We start from the raw sequence: 19248 nt of genomic DNA, 5'->3' as shown, positions 1-19248 counted from the left end.
AGAGAGAGAGAGAAGCAGTCAACAAACTAAACAGAATCCAAGGAAGAGCGATAAAGGGTTAGAAATGTGGATAATGGCAGTGCCAGCCTTAGCATGGCATTTAGCTTGAAGAATGGAATGTGAACAAAGGAGGGAGAAAGTGAAGAGGGAGCAGCCAGATTCCTGGCAGGGGAGTGGCTTCAAGAGACCCTTCCCATGATCTCTAGAATAATAATAATAATAATAATAATAATAATAATAATAATAATAATAATAATTTATTTATACCCCGCCCTCCCCAGCCAAGACCAGGCTCAGGGCGGCTAACAACCAATAATAAAAACAAGTTGATTAAAATACAATTTAAAAAGATTAAAATACAACATTAAAACATTAGGGTGCAGCCTCTTTATAGGAGGAGAAAGGAAAAAGAAAGAGGGGGAGGGAATCAAACTGATTCTAAGCCAAAGGCCAGGCGGAACAACTCTGTCTTACAGGCCCTGCGGAAAGAAATCAGATCCCGCAGGGCCCTGGTCTCATGAGGCAGAGCGTTCCACCAGGCTGGAGCCAGTGTTGAGAAGGCCCTGGCCTCTAGGTGTTGCTATATATGGACCTTAAGGTCCTCCGTGGGGCATACCAGCTGGGGCGTACCCGTAGGTACAAGAATGGCCTTATACACATCATATCTTTTCCATCAGCCACACAGTCCTGGGGTGGATCTAGACACAGGAAAACCCCCACTATAACTAAGCCAGAATTTAGATCGTTATAACAAAAGAAAAGAAAAATCTATATGGAATATTGTGTTTTAAAAATTCCTGCTCTCTGGCGCCATCTGGTGTTGCATTCAAATCACTGTTTCTTCACTGATGTAGCCGAGTCCCCTGTTTGTATTAAACTCCCAGATTCCATCTTTTCCATTCCCCATAACAATTTCCTACTGTGCGTGCTTTGCGTGTCGAGGTTCCCAGGTCCACCCCGATAACTCACGCATCACACAGAAATTTTTGTTTAAGATTTTTGGCATAATTTTGGCCACAACTTTATTAAAATACAAATTTGTGAGTGGTTGCGTAGGCATTGGTTGCGACTATTTGCCCCCACCATGGGGGACAGACTGACATTCCGCACGATGCGAAAGTCAGAATGGGGGAATACACTTGGGGGTTACGCGGAGCAGGGAACCTGCCCTCACCCCAAATGTAACCAGGAGCTCATTGCTATGGCCCGAGCCCCCTTGACAGAGTGGACAAGCAATAGTTAGCCCCCAATTCCTTTAACGGAATACCTTGCAGCAGCAGCATTAGAGGGGCAGGCACAGCCAATCCATGCCCCTCAACCAACCAAACCATAAACCAATGCCCAACCGCCACCGAGCACTCAAGCTCGCCGCCAACCACTCACAGCTGCAACCCCACCTTCAAACCCAACACAACAGAATTTAACCATGTGTCATTTCCCAACGGGGAAAGATGCACAGCATCGTCCCTGAAAAGGACGGCCTCTGTGAAGGTGATATTGGGGTGCTCAATAACGGAACCACCATGAGCAACGACTGTTTTCATTGCCACCTTATTAACGCGCTTTCTGGCTCCTTCAGTGGCAGCCGGGCAGCGACTGCCGCGCCAGGTGCGCCTCTGCAGCAACTGGGACCAAAAAACTTTCACACCCGGTAAAAACTCTGCCAATTCAACTAAGTCCCTTTGGATTGTAAAGCGTAAAGAACAACAGTCTGTGGCGGGCAGATCGTTTTCCCCCAACTGGAGCACGATAGCTGAAGGGGGCCCTTCCAACCTCACGTGCTTCCGAACAAGGGGAAGCAATTCGGCCCGCAGCATTCCACGTCTGGTCAGCCAGGACACCTGCACACGATGAGGCAGGCCAAGACTGGGTCCAAGTCCAGACTCCCTCGCTCTGATGCTGGCCCAGTGGACAATGCTGTGGCCCACCATCCAAATGCGAACAGCCGCCACACCTAAGAAAGACAAGCAAATGTAAGTACAAGCAATCAACGACGGCTATGCACATAGCCCCGAAACGCATTATTAGAAGAAGAAGAAGAGTTTGGATTTGATATCCCGCTTTATCACTACCCTAAGGAGTCTCAAAGCGGCTAACATTCTCCTTTCCCTTCCTCCCCCACAACAAACACTCTGTGAGGTGAGTGGGGCTGAGAGACTTCAGAGAAGTGTGACTGGCCCAAGGTCACCCAGCAGCTGCATGTGGAGGAGCGGGGAATCGAACCCGGTTCACCAGATTATGAGCCCACCGCTCTTAACCACTACACCACACTGGTTCTACGACCACACTGGCTCTATGACCCATGACTTCCAACGACCCATGTTCTTAATTCTTTCTACAGACAACCCCCAATGAGCTGCCGAAGTGGCAGCACCAATGCGGAAAGAATGAGGGGCGTAATCTGCTGCCGTCAAACCGCAAGCTGCAATCACTTTGCGCATCACCTTGGCAAATTGATGCCTGGCCAATGGGGCACCATTCTCGTGAATAAAGAAGGGACCCTCCCCCTGAGGCCTAAGGTTCAAATATTTGGAGGTATCCTTAACCGGGCAAGGACCTTTACCCCCAGTGGCGGGGAGCCTAAGAGTAGCACCCCTGCCTAACTGGTCTGTCTTTGAATTCCGGATAGATAGGACCACCTCCGAAGGGAATAGAGTTACATCCTGCAAAAGCAAACCCCTAGACTCTCTGCCCCGGATGACCTCCAATACCACCTCACCTACCCTCAGGGCACCAAAAAAGGCCAAAGAAAAGGCGGCTGAAAAAAGCCGCGCTTCATATCTGGACCAGCAGACACTCCTCAACTTCGAGCGCATGCTGGTAAGCAAATCAAAAGTTATAGGCTTTCTTACCAAAGGGGGTCGAGTTCCAAGCCTCCCCCAACCTTCCAGAGCCCTGCGCACAACAAATTTGGCGCAAGGATCCTTATTAAAGAAGGCTTTACAGAAAAAGGAAATGGCCACTGCTTGGATCCTGAGCGTCCTGGCCGCTCGACTCAATTGAAAAAGGTGCGCCAAATACCGCAGCACCTGTGAAGTAGAAGGAGATGACACAATCTCCATAGACAAAGACTGACGACAAAATTTAAAAAAGTCAGTCCAAGCTCGATTATATGAGCGCAGAGTGGAAGGTGAAATGGACGCGGCTACTCCCTGTAAGACTAATTGCTGCCAAGGTTCCAGAGATGATCCGGGAAATTTTCTGGCAGCAGATTCGCCTCTGGAGCAAGGGACCTGAACCGCTCCATCTGAAAACGGGACAGAGCACCAGCGATTTCGTTAGAAACGCCAGGGATGAATCGAGCTGAAAACACAATGTTAAAGCGCAGGCAATGCAAAACAAAAGCCCCGAGAAGGGCCGATACCCTGGCTGAACGGGACGACTGTTTTGCCAACACGTTCACAACGGCCTGGTTATCGGACCAGAAACAGACTCGATGGTCCTTAAATTCCTTGACCCACAGGTGCACTGCCACTGCAATGGGAAAGAACTCAAGAAAAGTTTAGTCCCGCGTAATAGGCTCCCCGCGCCACGATGGCGGCCAGGGCAATGCGCACCAACGACCTTTCCAGTATAGCCCAAAACCCAGAGAGCCTGCTGCATCAGAATGCACTTCGAAGTCATTATGGAGGTTCAAAGTGTCCTGCCACAATCACACCCCATTGAATTCATTCAAGAATTCAAGCCATAACTGCAAATCCGCCTTTACACCAGGTGACAGCCCCACCCGATGATGAGGGGCACGCAAGCCGGCCGTAAGCCTGGCCAGGCGCGCACAGAATAGGCGACCGGTAGCCACCACCCTGCATGCAAAATTAAGGTGGCCTAATAAGGATTGCAACTGACGCAATGTCACCTTAGGTAATGGGAGCAACTCCTCTATTATCCTTCGCAAATTAACCAATTTGTCCTCAGGTAAGCGAGATGTAGATGCAACTGTATCCAATTGGATACCTAAATACAGTGGTGCCTCGCAAGATGAAAAGAATCCGTTCCGCGAGTCTCTTCGTCTTGCGGTTTTTTCGTCTTGCAAAGCAAGCCCATTAGCGGCTTAGCGGATCAGCTGATAAGCGGTTTAGCGGCTTAGCGGATCAGCTGTTAAGCAGCTTAGCGGATCAGCTGTTAAGCGGCTTAGCGGCTTAGGATCAGCTGATAAGCGGCTTAGCGCCTTGGGGAAAAGAGGGGGAAGGGAAAAACCCCGCAGGAACTCGCAAGACATTTTCGTCTTGCGAAGCAAGCCCATAGGAAATTCGTTTTGCGAAGCACCTCCAAAACGGAAAACCCTTTCGTCTAGCGGGTTTTCCGTCTTGCGAGGCATTCGTCTTGCGGGGCACCACTGTAAGTCAATTGAGTGGAAGGTCCCTCGGTTTTATCCGATGCCAATGGGACACCCAACTCTTCCGTAAGAGATGCGAAAGCCTGAAGCAGGGCCGGGCAGTCACCCGTGTCCCTCGCCGAGGCCAGTAAAAAGTCATCCAAAAAATGGGTCGCCCCATCCAGGCCGGTTTTAAAATACAAGGCCCAGTCGAGAAAAGTACTAAAGCACTCGAAAGCTGCGCATGCAATTGAGCAGCCCATGGGCATGGCTTTGTCAAAATAAAATGCCCCTTCAAACTGGAACCCTAAAAGCCAGAAATCCTGAGGATTAATTGGCAACAAACGAAAAGCAGACTCAATGTCACATTTTGCCAGCAGGGCACCTGTCCCAAATTTTCTGATCATCTTGATCGCATGATCAAGAGTAGCGTATTTTACCGAACAAAGCTCCGGGGGGATACCGTCATTTACTGACGAACCCTTGGGATGTGATAAGTTATGAATAAGGCGAAATTCCCCGGGGACTTTCTTCGGAACAATTCCCAAGGGGGAGAGATGCAGATTAGCGAAAGGAAGAGTCATGAAGGGGCCTGCCATACGATGTAAGGCAATTTCTTTCTCAATCTTTTTACGTGCCACTTCATGCCTTTCCCTAACTGACTGCTGATTAACCGGATTCTGTGCTACGGGGACCGTAGCTACCGGAATCCTAAAACCAGAAGAAAAGCCCTCCTGTAAATAAGCAGCTGCCTCACGGTTAGGGTAAAACTGCAACCAATGAACCAATTCTGGAAGCCGTACCGGCGTATAAGCTAAAACTATATCCGCCTCACTTAGAAACGCCAGCTGCTGCTTGAGGGGGGCCCGCTTTTGCAGCTTGTGACCCCCCCTTTCCCCCACGAAAGGGCCGGCGGCCGCCAAAGCAAGTGGAGCCCGGGTGCTTGCCACCACATTTTTCGCAGACATGAGGAAACCTACATGATTGTCGCTGGCAAGAGCCTTTACTGTAATCCCAGCAATACAAGCACTTTTTAAAACCTCCTGTTTTTGGCTTTTGAGGTTCAGGGATCTTCTTTTCAAACTGAGGGGCCACATAAGTGGTCCATACATCCCAATCCCTCCGATCCCATCGGGCCGTGGGAATTTTTGCTGCCCTTCTTCTGAAATTCTCATCATAATCAAAGGCAGCATTCTGACCAGCCATTTCGAACGCCTTACGTACGATAGACTGGTAGACAAATAAATGAACCGCTCTCTTGGGATAACATGCTGAAACGATCCCAGCAAAAACCTGGAAACAGTCCAACGAGCACTTGAAGGTTCTATCTACTTTAGAATCAGCAGCCCGTTTCTTAGAGGATAGAACTGACTTCTCTTGGGCCTGCGAACTGTCTACTGGAGGGCTCAGTTTGAACATGTCGACATAGCGACCATTCAATATCCTAGTTCTCAACTTCTTTGAAAGGTGACACCCTGGGATCACATCCCTAGCCGAATTAGTCGACGTCTTAATATCAGGTAACAACACCCCATTTAAGTATTCCTGAGTGGCCCCATACAGTGGTGCCTCGCAAGACGAAAAGAATCCATTCTGTGATTCTCTTTGTCTAGCGGTTTTTTCGTCTTGCGAAGCAAGCCCATTGAAGGATTAGCAGATTAGCGGCTTTTAGTGGATTTTAGCGGCTTATCTGCTGATCGGATCAGCTGATAAGTGGCTTAGCGGCTTAGAAAAAGGGGGGAAGGGAAAAAAACCAGCAGGAACTCGCAAGACATTGTCGTCTTGCGAAGCAAGCCCATAGGAGATTTGTTTTGCGAAGCACCTCCAAAACGGAAAACTCTTTCGTCTAGCGGGTTTTCTGTCTTGCGAGGCATTCGTCTTGCGGGGCACCACTGTATTTTGCTCGATGGGAGTTGGCCCTCCGCTCCCAAATCCATTTGGGGAAACCAGAGGCCGATTCCCCCAGACCCCAATAAAATTCTGAGGCCTCTGACTCAGATTCTGAACTCTGCGAAGATGTACCTGACGATGAAGAGGTGTCCCTCCGCCTTCTCTTCGCATGCTTTCCAGAAGACTTCTTGCGGCGGCGTGTGCCGCCCGAAGAGGACTTGGCTGGCACAGGTAGGCTGTCTTCCTCAGAAGACTCTGACGCTGGACCCTGAAGTGCCGCGCCTGGGACAGACTGAGAAGAGGTGGCAGGTGACTGATCAGAACCCACGGAGGTATTAGGTAAGGGTTGCAAAGCTGACCCTGGCCTAGAAGACCCCCCCACGCCTAGAAGGGGCCTTTCCCCGTCTCCCCCTCCCGGTTGTGCGCCGAGAAGGGGTTCTGCCCTCCCGCGTGTGACTAGATGCAGGGGCTGAGGCCGCATTCCGAGAAAACTGAGAATCGGAAAACAAAACACCAGACATGGGCAGACCATTTTCATCGCTAGATGCGGAATCGGAAGGTGAAGAAACTGCAGCCGCCGTGGTCACCGCTGGTTGATGGCTAGGCCCGGCGCTACAGCGTTGGATCAGGCCATCTACCTCAGAAGCAAAGCGAGCCAAAGCAGCTGGATCACCCGCCAGGCTCGAAACCAAAGATTGCAGACGCCCTGAAGCTTGACCAGTCGAGGGGGATCGAAGCGACTGAGAAGGGGCTCTCTTCGGAGACATGATGGCTACCAAGGAAGAGAAATATCAACACGAGAGAAGAAGTTAATGCACCCCAGATACCTGGTGATCACAAAATGAACCAAAATAAAACAGTAAGCTACTTAATTAAGGAGCATCCAATTAACCAGAAGGTGCCTTTTCCTTTATTGGCCACTAGCTGGCAGCAAATTAGCTTCCCTGTACTAAAATAAAACAACAGGCTGCAATGCACAGAATGTCCACAAATTGGCAGCGGTTAACAGTCTAAAGTATTTCTTTATAATTAAATCAGGGAGACAGCAATGCTCAGAACGGCCACCAGATGGCAGCAATTATGAGCCTAAATAAAGCAATAATAAAACAGGCTGCAGTGAGCAATTTAAGCCCGGAAAATGGCGTTCCCGCCAAAACGGAGCAGGGAAAGGCGGCTGAACACAACGGGCCTGCACCCAAGTTAGGCCGCGCCTGCCTCCCTGCAGCCTCGCCAGACACCAGGCCTCCCCGCTTCGCCGGGAGGGCCGCTGAGGACAAAAGAAGGCCGAATCCGGCCTTGGAAATTGGCGGGGGGCAGGGGGGCTCGGGAAAGCCTAAGAAGGCCCAGCAGGGCCGAAGGCACCCCCCGCTGTGGCACGGCACCAGGCGCTGCCGAAAAAAGGCCCTTCGTCCAACCAGGAACCAGGCCTAGGCAGGTGCGCCCCTGCGGGGGCCGCGCGAGCGCCCCTGCGGCTGGGCGCACTTCGTTAAGGTAAGCTACAGTAGGGGGGAGGGGTGGGGGAGGGGAAAATTAAAAGACTAAGGGGGGTGGGAATGAAGGGTAAAAATTTTAGAAGGAGAGAGGGAAAATTAAAATAAAATTAATAATTATTACACAGAGAGGAAACTTAATCAAAGGACAAAATTAAGAATTAAATAGAGCTAACGCAATTAAAGCAGGCCAAAGACACAAGGATAATGGGTAATTAGTAGAAAAATACAACCGTCTCCCTTCGCTGTGTTCAATCCGATGCACGGGCGAAAAGAGGAAGCCCTAGCCTCGTGCAAGGAGTTTTAGTATTTCTGGCTGTCAATCAATAAATGGCAACATTAACTTCTTGTTTCCTGCTTGGCAGGGGGTTGGACTCGATGGCCCTTGTGGTCTCTTCCAACTCTATGATTCTATGATTCTTCCCAACAACAAGGGAAGCCCCAATCACATCAGTGGCCAACAATCAATTAGCCCGCCCCCCAACTTTGGAGTGTCCTGGCGGCCCCCACCGCAACATGTGCTCTCCATGAAGGAGAACACGCTTTGCAACAGGGGCAGCCAATGGGACACCCTCCGGGCGAATATTGGACTACAACCCCCATCATCCCTGATCATTGGCCTCCTTCGCTGGGGCTGATGGGAGTTGTAGCCCAACAACATCTGAAGGGCATCATGTTGGCTCTCCCTGCTGTTAGAACCCACCCACCCACTGAACATACCTCACCACAAAGTTATTCCTGGTGGTCCTGTGAGAATTGCGTTCCAGGCATCACAGCTCAGTCAGTATGAGTATCACCCGTGGGTGTTTGACCAAGGTAAACACAGCTCCTGATCATAAACATCCGGGCAGATGTTGTTATGTACTGAAGTTCTCACCCTGGGCCAGCAGAGGGATACTGTAGATCGTTCTCACTCAGGTCCACATATGCAAATAAGGGATTGAAAGTGACGTTCAGTGATTGGCTAGTTACAGGAAGTGGTTACTGTTGCGTTCTAGTGGAGCTCTATATAAGCAGGTTGGCTGAACCCTTCAGTTCAGTTCAGTTCTGTTCTGGGTCTGTGAATAAACAAGAGCTGTTTGAAGAACTGATGTGTCGTCTGATATGTTCACCCACAACCTAACAGATGTTACCCTTTGGAGTCTATACAGTCCTCAGCAGCCCACCTAGCAAAAGTTTCAATAATCTCTGAGCAGGAGCTGTGAGCTCAGGTTATGAGGTTTCACTGACCTCATAGGGGCCCAGAGAGGCTGCAGGAACAGGGGTGTGCAAGGCACAGAGACACAGGGAGCTGGACAACATGACAAGTCCAGCAGCCACACACACCCCATGCTAAATGTAGGAGACCAGAGCTGATCTTGACCCTAGGCTATAAATCCCATCTCCTCTACCATGTTGGCATTAACAGGACTCCCTCTCTTCTTGCTGGCAACACAGATGACCTACATTAAGATGGCAGCTAATGACCCCGAGGCCACTGTGCTAGGCTGCATCTCAGAGCTCTTGAACCCGGAAGAATGCCACGAGCTCTACATCCGGCTTGCCACCCCTCAGAAGGATGCCCAGTGGCCGTCAGAAGAGGAGGACCTCTACCCTGCCGGCCAACGGGAAGGCATATCCGACATGGACCAGTGCAAAGAAGGCCTAAAGCAGTGGCTGCAGTTGCAGAGAGGCGCCATCGACTGGGACCGCCTGGCGCGAGCTCTGCGGCAGATCGGGCGCCCCGATGTCTCCAGGGAGCTGAAGAGGAACCTCAGCAAGAACAGGAGCTTGGAACCCAAGTGGGACGCAGAGGGAAATCGGACGGTGGTGATGGACGCTCAGCCGTCGGCCCTCCCCGTTGAAAACAAGACGCCCACCCGCAGGAGCCGTTACGGGCCCATCCGCAAACACCACAAGACCTTTGTGAAGGAGGGCAGCTGGGATCTCAAGGCTTTCCTCCTCCAGTTGTTCCCGGTTGCTTTGCAGAATCTGACCCTACAGCAGTGCGTCTTACCGGCGGCCCGACTGCTTGTTGTGAGCTTCCTGGCAGGGCTGGTCGTCTGGCTGATTTCCGTGTATTACGTCATTTGCTGGAATCTGGGGCAATGCCTCTTTGCCAGCGGCTTTCGCTACGGTGCGACCCCAGCTCGGCAGAACATGAACTTGACGGTGATTTGGAACAACCAAGCCGTTGAAGACTCTATAGATGACGAGGAGGACCCGGACAGTTCCTTAGAAGAGGATGCTACAGAGGATGAACAGTGACCCCAGCAGCTCCCGGTGAATTCTGCAGGGAAGTTGATCTCATTAAATAAATTCACTTGCGGATCTTTTGTTTTGAGCCCGTTACCTAGCTCAGGCTTGACTCAGTTGAACACCTCGCTGACTCAGGGCGCACGGTACAATCTCCTGTTGTGCGGTGACAGTAGGTGAAGGAATGTCACAGGGCAAAAGGGGAGGACATATGCCCTGGGCCCATTGAGAATGATCTAATGGAATGAAGGTTATTAAAATGTTTAATTATGCTGCTATGTGTTCTTTTCAGTCTATGGAATAGCGAAACGTGCTCATTTAAGATGGTAGATGGCAAACTTCTGAGAGGTTTAGGGCTAGATAGAGTGGTACTGAGGCCCAGCTCCTGCCAGCCTTGCAGTTCGAAAGCACACCAGCGCAAGTAGACAAACAGGTACCGCTGCGGCGGGAAGGTAAACAGTGTTTCTGTGCACTCTGGTTTCCGTTACGGTGTCCCGTTGCGCCAGAAGTGTTTTAGTCATGCAGGCCACATGACCCGAAAAGCTGTCTGTGGACAAACGCTGACTCCCTCGACCTGAAAGCGAGATGAGGATCGCAACCCCATAGTCACCTTTGACTGGACTTAACCGTCTAGGGATCCTTTACCTTGCCCTATTCTCGTTGATCCTGTGACTGCAGCCTAGCACACGTGGCAGAAATAAGAGAGATGTGCTATTGGATTAAGGCTGTTAGCTGGTACACAGAGAGAGAGGGAAGGGGGAGAGAGAGAGAGAGACGTCTAAGAAGGGGCAGACCGTCAGAGTAATCAGAATTTTGAAGTTTGGCAATAGTGTCTTTAAAGGTCCACAACGGTTTTAACTCACCCCAGCGCCAGTTCCTGTCGCTGCTCAGATGTAATGAGAGGCCTGAGTAGCAGTAGCTAGAGCCAGGACTAGGCTCGCTTTGACTCCAAGGTTAGTTAAACCCTTCACAACCAGGGTGGACTGGCAGATTAAACTATTGGATTATGCAGAGACAGCAAGAATGACCGAGAAAATCAAAAACCAGGAGGATCAAAACTTCAGAATGAGAGAAAATTATATTATATTTGACGGACCACTGTAAACACTTGAACTCTTTGGCAGGTTTTAAAAAACTCTTGTCATGTTACATAGATTTATAGATTTTGGAGACAATGAAGGATTGAATGCAGCTGAAAATGTTAGTTAAAGAACCCACGGAGGGAAGTCTTGCGATTTAGAAGAATCTTGTGTAATTTTTTATTATTTGTGGTTCGGGGTGTGAATGAATTTGTAAAATCAATACAAATCATTTGATAATATAGTAATAACGAACCCTTCACATTGGTAGAAGAACATACCCTCCAACATTTCTCCAATGAAAATAGAGACGTCCTATTCTATAATAGGGATGCGGGTGGCACTGTGGGTTAAACCACAGAGCCTAGGACTTGCCGATCAGAAGGTCGGCGGTTTGAATCCCTGCGACGAATGAGCTCCCGTTGCTCGGTCCCTGCTCCTACCAACCTAGCAGTTCAAAAGTGCAAGTAGATAAATAGGTGCCGCTCCGGCGGGAAGGTAAACGGTGTTACTGTGTGCTGCTATGGTTCAGAAGTGGCTTAGTCATGCTGGCCACATGACCCGGAAGTTGTATGCCGGCTCCCTCGGCCAGTAAAGCGAGTTGAGCGCCGCAACCCGGGTCATCTGCGACTGGACCTAATGGTCAGGGGTCCCTTTACCTTTTTATTCTATTATTATTATTATTATTATTATTATTATTATTATTATTATTATTATTATTATTAAATTATTCATACCCTGCCCATCTGACTGATCTGCTCCAGCAACTCAGGGCAGCTTCCAACATTAATAATAATAATAATAAACATTAAACATTTTTTAAAAAAAACTTCCCTGTACAGGGCGGCCTTCAGATGTCTCTTTGGCTCAGGGGGTTGCATAACTGCCTCATATTTAGGATAAAATAAAAAAATTCCTTCCAGTATCACCTTAAAGACCAACTAAGTTAGTTCTTGGTATGAGCTTTCGTGTGCATGCACACTTCTTCAGATACACTGAAACAGAAGTTGCCAGATCCTTCTATATAGTGAGAATGTAGGGAGGGGTATTACTCAGAAGAGTGGTGGGAATGGGATTTCGGATTTTGCATTGAGTTGATGGCTGGAAAATGGAAGGAAAAGGGTAGCAGCAGCAACCACTCACAGTGTTTCTGTTGTCCCTCCTTCAGACATGCTTCTCTGGCTAGTGGACTTCACATGTATCCTAAATCCAGGGCATAGGGCTGCCTTCAGATTTGCAGTCCACCAACTCCACCTTGTGGTGCTTTTGGACTTTTGCTGCAGCTGATGCCAGAAGTGAGGGAATGGTAGGCCGTGACAGACAAAACCATCAAACTGAATAGGCAGGAGTTGCCAAGATGTGGTTTTGAGTTCATCTGCCCAGATTCAGGATCCACTTTGTCTTTGCCAGGCACAGATACTGGTTCACATTAAGCATTTTCCTGGAAGCTGTGCTTAACTGCTTGAGAGCTGCACTGACGTTTCAAATTCTGGGCACTGCTAGTGTGATGATGTTTATATATTGATGTTTCTCATTGCTCTGCCCTGCTCTAAAATGTGGAATTTTAACTGTACTGCCTGCACTTATTTGTGAGATTTTGTTCCGTGCTGCTTTAAAATTCAGAATGGTTTTTTTTTTGTTTTTTTTGTACTTGTTTGTGGCAATTTGTGGTAAACCGCTGAGAGACTTTTTTGAAGTACTGAAGCCGTATATAAATCACCCAAATACATATTAAATTAACAGATGTATTAAACACATCTGAAGAGGGGTTGTGGATTCAAGGGTCAGTCCGTGGCATCTCCAGGCACGGCTGAGAATCCCTCCTGTCTGAAACCCTGCCAGTCGTCCTAATTGTTTTATTCTTTCTTGAAAAACCCTACAAGAATATGTATGAAAAAGAATCAAACAATCAACACAATAGAATGGAGAGGGAGATCTAACCCATAGCTAGCCTTGCCACTAATCACTGTTTTGCGTGTTCAGACCCAGAAACCTCCCCCCTAAATAAATTCACACTTGATTCAAATTTTGGTTTTGGTTTTTGGCAGAATTTAGGCCACAACCTTATTGATTACAGAAAGTGACTGGTTGCATAGGCTCTGGTTTGACTAGCTCCCTGCCACACAGGTAGCGCTGACCCAGGGTTCCAGCATAGGTCAGCCAAGGGTGAACACCTGGATAAGCGGAAAGCCGGGAACAGGCTATCTCCGCCACCCAAATGTCCCCCTGGACTCAGGCACGGACACTACCCCCTCTCAGGGGTTGACCAAATATCGAGTCCCTGGATTCCTTTAACGGAATACCCTTCACATAGGGATGGCAAGAGCGTTCTCCCATCCTTATCACCTGAACCGGAGCCTATCCGCAACCTTACAAGTTGTGACGATTTCCTACGTGGCAGGCGAAACCCAAATGGCAACAGCCAACCAGCCAAGTAGGGGAAATTCCTGCCGTGCCCCTGTGCCAATGACAGACGACACACAACAGCATAGCAAGGTCAAACACAAAGCCCTAAAAGTAGGGAGAGGTGGGCAAGTGTTCTGAATGCATGCGCCAAAAGAGGAAGCTCTGGGTCACTTGCATGGGCATAAATAGGTCCCTCAACCCGTTTATGGTATGTACTAAAGTTCTCACCCTGGGCCAGAAGGGAAAATGTAGATAGTTTTCACCCAGGTCCACATATGCAAATAAGGAATTGAAAGTGACGTTCAGTGATTGGATAGTTACAGAAAGTTGTTACTGTTGCGTTGTAGTGGAGCTCTATATAAGCAGGTTGGCTGAACCCTTCAGTTCAGTTCAGTTCTGTTCTGGCCTGTGAATAAACAAGAGCTGTTTGAAGAATCGCTGTGTTGTCTGATATGTTCACCCACAACTTAACAGTTTAGACTGCATCCCATTGGCCGGATTGCTCCCAGCTATGAGGGACCTACCAATCGGGTGTTGTGGCTGACCAATTGTACCCACCCATAACACAGGGTGTCGGTTTTCCAGGTCTCACCACAATACGTGCCCTCTTTAAGGGAGGACCCGATTTGCCAGTTTCTTGATGGTCTTTATGCAGGTCTGGCCAGTTTTGTGTTAGGCTCCTTGACCTGTAGTAACTCTGATGTGTATTTGGACATCAGTATGCAGGCTAACGGGACATGGGTGGCGCTGTGGGTTAAACCACAGAGCCTAGGACTTGCCAATCAGAAGGTCGGCGGTCCGAATGTCAAAGTGCAAGTAGATAAATAGGTACCGCTCCGGCGGGAAGGTAAACGGTGTTTCCGTGCGTTGCTCTGGTTCGCCAGAAGCGGCTTAGTCATGCTGGCCACATGACCCGGAAGCTGTACGCCGGCTCCCTCGGCCAATAAAGCGAGATGAGCGCTGCAACCCCAGAGTCGGCCACGACTGGACCTAATGCTCAGGGGTCTCTTTACCTTCATGCAGGCTCGCCTTAGCGTGTGATGCCACCAGTAATTGCAGACCCTCCAAGTGTCCATATTTTCCAATGACAGTCCTGGACTTACAAAAGCCGCCCTGATCCCGAAATGTCACAGTTTTTCTTAGAACGGCCCTATTTTCATTGAAGAAATGTTGGAGGGGAATGGAGTTTTGTGACGCCTCTGAGCCAAGGAGATAAGTAACTATGCAACCTTTAGAAAACATCTGAAGGTAGCCCTGTATAGGGAAGGTTTTTTTTAAAAAAAATATTAATGTTTTATTATGTTGTTATATATGTTGGAAGCCTCCCAGAGTGGCTGGGGCAACCCAATCAGATAGGCGAGGTATAAATAATATTTTTTTCAATTATTTTTATGGAATAGGACATCCCTATTTTCATCAAAGAAATGTTGGAGGGTATGTAATTATCCTAACATCCCCTGGTTCCTCTCCTCTGAGGGAGGGTGGTGTTGTTGTTGAAGGAGGGGCCAGAAGGGGGCGCCGTTGGAGAAGCAGAAAGCAGATCAGAACAGACTGGGAAAATGAGCTAAATAAAAAATGCACACGAAAGCTTATACTCAGAACAAACTTTGTTGGTCTCTAAGGTGCTACTGGACAATTTTTTAAATTTATTTATTTATTTCAATTGCGTCGGACCAATACAGCTATCTACCAGAATCTGAAACTGAGCTGTTTAAGACGTGTTTTTCAGATTTAGGGTAATGCCTGGCTGCCATAGTCTAATAACTGTACAGTGGTACCTTGGTTTGCATACGTTTTGGATTACAAACACGTCAAACCCAGAAGTGCATGTCCCGGTTTGCAACCTTTTTTGGGATTACAACCCATTTTTTATTTTTATTTTTGGATTATGAACAATTTTTTGGGGGGGAGGCCCCATTGGCGAAAGCGCGCCTTGGGTTACAACCTGTTTTGGTTTACAAACGGAGCTTCAGAATGGATTGTGGTTATAAACCAAGGTACCGCTGTATTTAAATAACACGATGCAAATGTTCTCCCAAGATGTGAACCAACATCCTGTATACCAAGAGCAAACTTATTTTCAGCAGCCTGGGGGTGGGGACTCTTGCGATTTGCAAAATTATACACACAGACAACCTTTCGAAAATAAACCCCAAGGGGAAAGGACCCTAAAACAGCTCAATGTGGATTGGGCGTATTCCCTAAGGAATGCTCAGCAGGAACACTCCACGCTGCAACACTTTATTGCAGCTCTCAATGCTAAATATACATGGAGCAGAGATGTTGCAGGAAGCACGCTTGCAAGCGATGCCTTATGAGGAACGATGCCTTATGAGGAACGGCTAAGGGAGCTGGGCATGTTTAGCCTGGAGAAGAGGAGGTTAAGGGGTGATATGATAGCCATGTTCAAATATATAAAAGGATGTCACATAGAGGAGGGAGGAAGGTTGTTTTCTGCTGCTCCAGAGAAGCGGACACGGAGCAATGGATCCAAACTACAAGAAAGAAGATTCCACCTAAACATTAGGAAGAACTTCCTGACAGTAAGAGCTGTTCGACGGTGGAATTTGCTGCCAAGGAGTGTGGTGGAGTCTCCTCCTTTGGAGGTCTTTAAGCAGAGGCTTGACAACCATATGTCAGGAGTGCTCTGATGGTGTTTCCTGCTTGGCAGGGGGTTGGACTCGATGGCCCTTGTGGTCTCTTCCAACTCTATGATTCTATGATTCTAAGCGCAGGAAGAGAAAAAGAGCAAACAGTACGCCTAACCGCCAGCCTGCGAAGGTTTCAGAAGTGACATAACCCGCTCAGAACTTGCTGAGCTCATAGGGAGGGGATTATAATACACAGCTCCCTAAGATAACCTCCGTGAGCCCTTAAGCCGCTCCGGGTCCTTTCCTTGCATTAAGGCAGGAGGAGAAGGTTAGCTAATTGTCTATCTCAGAAGCACGTGGACTGCATGTCACCTCCGCATTTTGCTTTCATCCACAGCTCCCAGAAAGGGATTGGCTTGGTGAGCGAGGGATAGAAGTTGACTTTATTTTTAATTTTTATACTTTTCAAGTTTATACATCTCACTGATTTTACAATCGTTTTGGCATTTCAGCACTTGACTTCCTACCCGCTCTTTCTGCGCTTCCTTAAACTTGTTTCCAATATCTTCTCCATCTCCAAATTAACTTCATTTGCTCATCTATTCATCTTTAAATGTATACTCTTACAAAACTGCAGGTTGCCACAATAATCCTGCCAATGTTTTTATCTGTTTGCAATGCATCTGTAAATGTTCAGCAAACCATTTCCATTCTTTTATAAAAGATTTGTTATCTCGATTCCTTATTCTGGTAAGTTTCGCCATTTCTGCATATTCCATGAGTTTTTGTATCCATTCTTCCTTTGCTGGTACATCTGCTTCTTTCCATTTTGGGGCGAGTAACATTCTTGCTGCTGTAGTAGCTTACATGAATAAGTTTCTATACATTTTAGGTAGTTCTGTCCCTATAATTCCCAAAAGAAAAGCTTCTGGTTTTTTGTTTTGTTTTGTTTTGTTTTGTTTTGTTTTGTTTTGTTTTGTTTTGTTTTGTTTTTACAAAGGTTATTTTAAACATCCTTTTCATTTCATTATATATCATTTCCCAGTAAGCTTTAACCTTACTACAAGACCACCACATATGATAAAAAGAAGATGGGATGGCAATTGACACTCCAGGTTGCTCTTTACCTGGATGTTATGCAAAGTTTGTTAAAAGATCTTGCTTGCTCTCCCACCATGAAATATGTGGCTTGGTGGTTGTGATGGGGACAGTGGCGTAGCGTGGAGGGGTGCAGGGGGGGCCAGCCGCACCGGGCGCAACATCTGGGGGTTAGGGTTAGGGGGCGCAAATACACGGGTTAGGGGGCGCAAATTACTTGCCTTGCCCCGGGTGCTGACAACCCACGCTACGCCACTGGATGGGGAGCATCAAGCCAAACAAGAGCCAAAACCCTTTTAAAATTTTTGGAGGCAGACTAGCAGGCAGGGCCCATTACTTACATCAGTAATTACTTATTACTTGCCATTGCCTTCCATTAAGAGTTTGGGTGTAATCCTTGACGCCTCCCTTTCCATGGAGGCGCAGGTTACAGCAACAGCCAAGGCGACATTTTTCCACCTTTGCCGCATCAAGCAGTTGGTCCCTTACCTTTCCCGCCCCAACCTGGCCACAGTGATCCACGCGACGGTCACCTCCAGGCTTGACTACTGTAATTCGCTCTACGCGGGGCTGCCCTTGAAGCTGTCCCAGAAACTTCAGCGGGTACAGAATGCAGCAGGGAGGCTCCTCACGGGGTCTCTGCCATGGGAGCATATTCACCCAGTGCTTTTCCAGCTGCACTGGCTCCCGGTGGAGTACAGGGTCAGATTTAAGGTGCTGGTTTTGACCTTTAAAGCCCTTCACGGCCTAGTACCTATGGGACCGCCTCTCCCAGTATGCCCCACGGAGGACCTTAAGGTCCATAAATAGCAACACCCTAGTGGTCCCGGGAGGAAGTTAGATTAGCTTCAACCAGAGCCAGGGCCTTCTCAACACTGGCCCCGGCCTGGTGGAACGCTCTGTCTCATGAGACTAGGGCCCTGTGGGATCTGATTTCTTTCCGCAGGCCTGTAAGACAGAGTTGTTCCGCCTGGCCTTTGGCTTACAATCAGTTTGATTCCCTCCCCCTCTTTCTTTTTCCTTTTTCCTTTCTCCTCCTGTGATGAGGCTGCATTTTAATATTTTAATGTTTCAATATTTTAATGTTGTGTTTTAATCTTGTTTTTAAGTTGTATTCATTCAACTTGTTTTTATTATTGCTTGTTAGCCGCCCTGAGCCCGGCCCTGGCTGGGGAGGGCAGGGTATAAATAAAAATTATTATTATTATTATTACATCATAGAAGCCTACACAACACCAAACACTGTTTCTGTATGTAGGTTTTATTTTATTTGCTTTTTATCTTATATTTTGAAAATGTACATCCAGGTTTTTTCCCCTGCAAATATTTTGGGGGGCCCCAAGAAAGTGGGGCCCTAAGCTATAGCTTGTTTAGCTGATACGTAAATCCGAGACTGAATACGGGGGCCTGGAGTCAGGATTTCCAGCAACTTGCTGCTTTTATCTACCTCTAGGTCAGTTCCGACAACTGACTTACCAACCAGCAGCCTATTATGCGCTGCTGATGCGCCCTTATCAACCGGCAACTGCTTTCCCGGCTGCCAGAATACACACCACATGTGCAAAGTCAACGCCAGCTGTAGGAGATCAGAAAGCATGAAGTGCTCTCCATCTCTTGGATCCAAGGGCTTCCTTCTTCCACGCTGCTTCATTCCCACTTGTTAGGTCCCGGAACCCCATGTATAAATAAGCAAATGAGAGTCGGGAGGCTAAATTTAACCCTTGACTTAAATACTTTCCAAATCCTGCTCAGAGCCGTTTTAAGCAACATTGCAAATTAAGATGTCTTCCCTAGCTAAGCTTACGGCAACGTGCAAGCTGTCACAGCTCCGGAGTCTAAATCCCCATCTTGGGCCCAAGGCCGAAGCTCCTTTCATCCCTGGGGGCGGTAGGAGGCTGTGTCCGAAAACTTCCACATGTCTTCGCGTCTCGGGGTGATGCTCCACCCAGTGAATGCGGCAGTGAAAACCAAAGGGAGGAACAAGGGCTGAAGATTGGAGTGCTTCAGGGTAAGTCTTGGCAAGGAGATAGGGAGCGGCGGGGCAAAGACCACCTTCTGAAGGACTAGGTCTCAAAGCAGGAACTGGATATTCCCCAGAGATCGCTGTTCATGAATCAAACTGAGCTTTCTAGCAAACTCTGGGA

The 19248-nt window shown here is 48.2% G+C and overlaps 2 protein-coding genes across 2 annotated transcripts; one reads left to right on the top strand and one right to left on the bottom strand.

Annotated features, from left to right (window-relative positions):
* Positions 1 to 1002: 1002 nt before the first annotated feature.
* LOC309526549 (uncharacterized protein) lies at positions 1003 to 6948 on the bottom strand. Its single transcript, XM_082212779.1, has 2 exons — positions 6338 to 6948; positions 1003 to 1954 (listed from the first exon to the last, which is right to left on the bottom strand). Exons 1-2 carry the CDS (start codon positions 6741 to 6743, stop codon positions 1380 to 1382), a joined length of 981 nt encoding a protein of 326 aa, XP_082068905.1. The 5' UTR covers positions 6744 to 6948; the 3' UTR covers positions 1003 to 1379.
* Positions 6949 to 8943: 1995 nt separating this feature from the next.
* LOC309526102 (transmembrane and death domain protein 1-like) lies at positions 8944 to 10208 on the top strand. Its single transcript, XM_082212018.1, has one exon. It carries the CDS (start codon positions 9088 to 9090, stop codon positions 9940 to 9942), a length of 855 nt encoding a protein of 284 aa, XP_082068144.1. The 5' UTR covers positions 8944 to 9087; the 3' UTR covers positions 9943 to 10208.
* Positions 10209 to 19248: the final 9040 nt, after the last annotated feature.

The sequence above is a fragment of the Podarcis vaucheri genome (assembly GCF_965113315.1).
Source record: "Podarcis vaucheri genome assembly, chromosome: 2".
In the NCBI taxonomy this organism is placed as follows: domain Eukaryota; kingdom Metazoa; phylum Chordata; class Lepidosauria; order Squamata; family Lacertidae; genus Podarcis; species Podarcis vaucheri.
This window is presented reverse-complemented; position numbering and strand designations above follow the sequence as displayed.

What these genes read in the sequence shown, in the direction of transcription:
- LOC309526549 (XM_082212779.1), bottom strand. Translation starts at nt 6,743, where the DNA reads ATGAAAATGGTCTGCCCATGTCTGGTGTTTTGTTTTCCGATTCTCAGT. An exon ending in GGACACCTCTTCATCGTCAG is followed by an intron (nt 1,955 to 6,337) that starts GTACATCTTCGC and finishes TGTCTTTCTTAG; the next exon opens with GTGTGGCGGCTGTTCGCATT.
- LOC309526102 (XM_082212018.1), top strand. Translation starts at nt 9,088, where the DNA reads ATGTTGGCATTAACAGGACTCCCTCTCTTCTTGCTGGCAACACAGATG.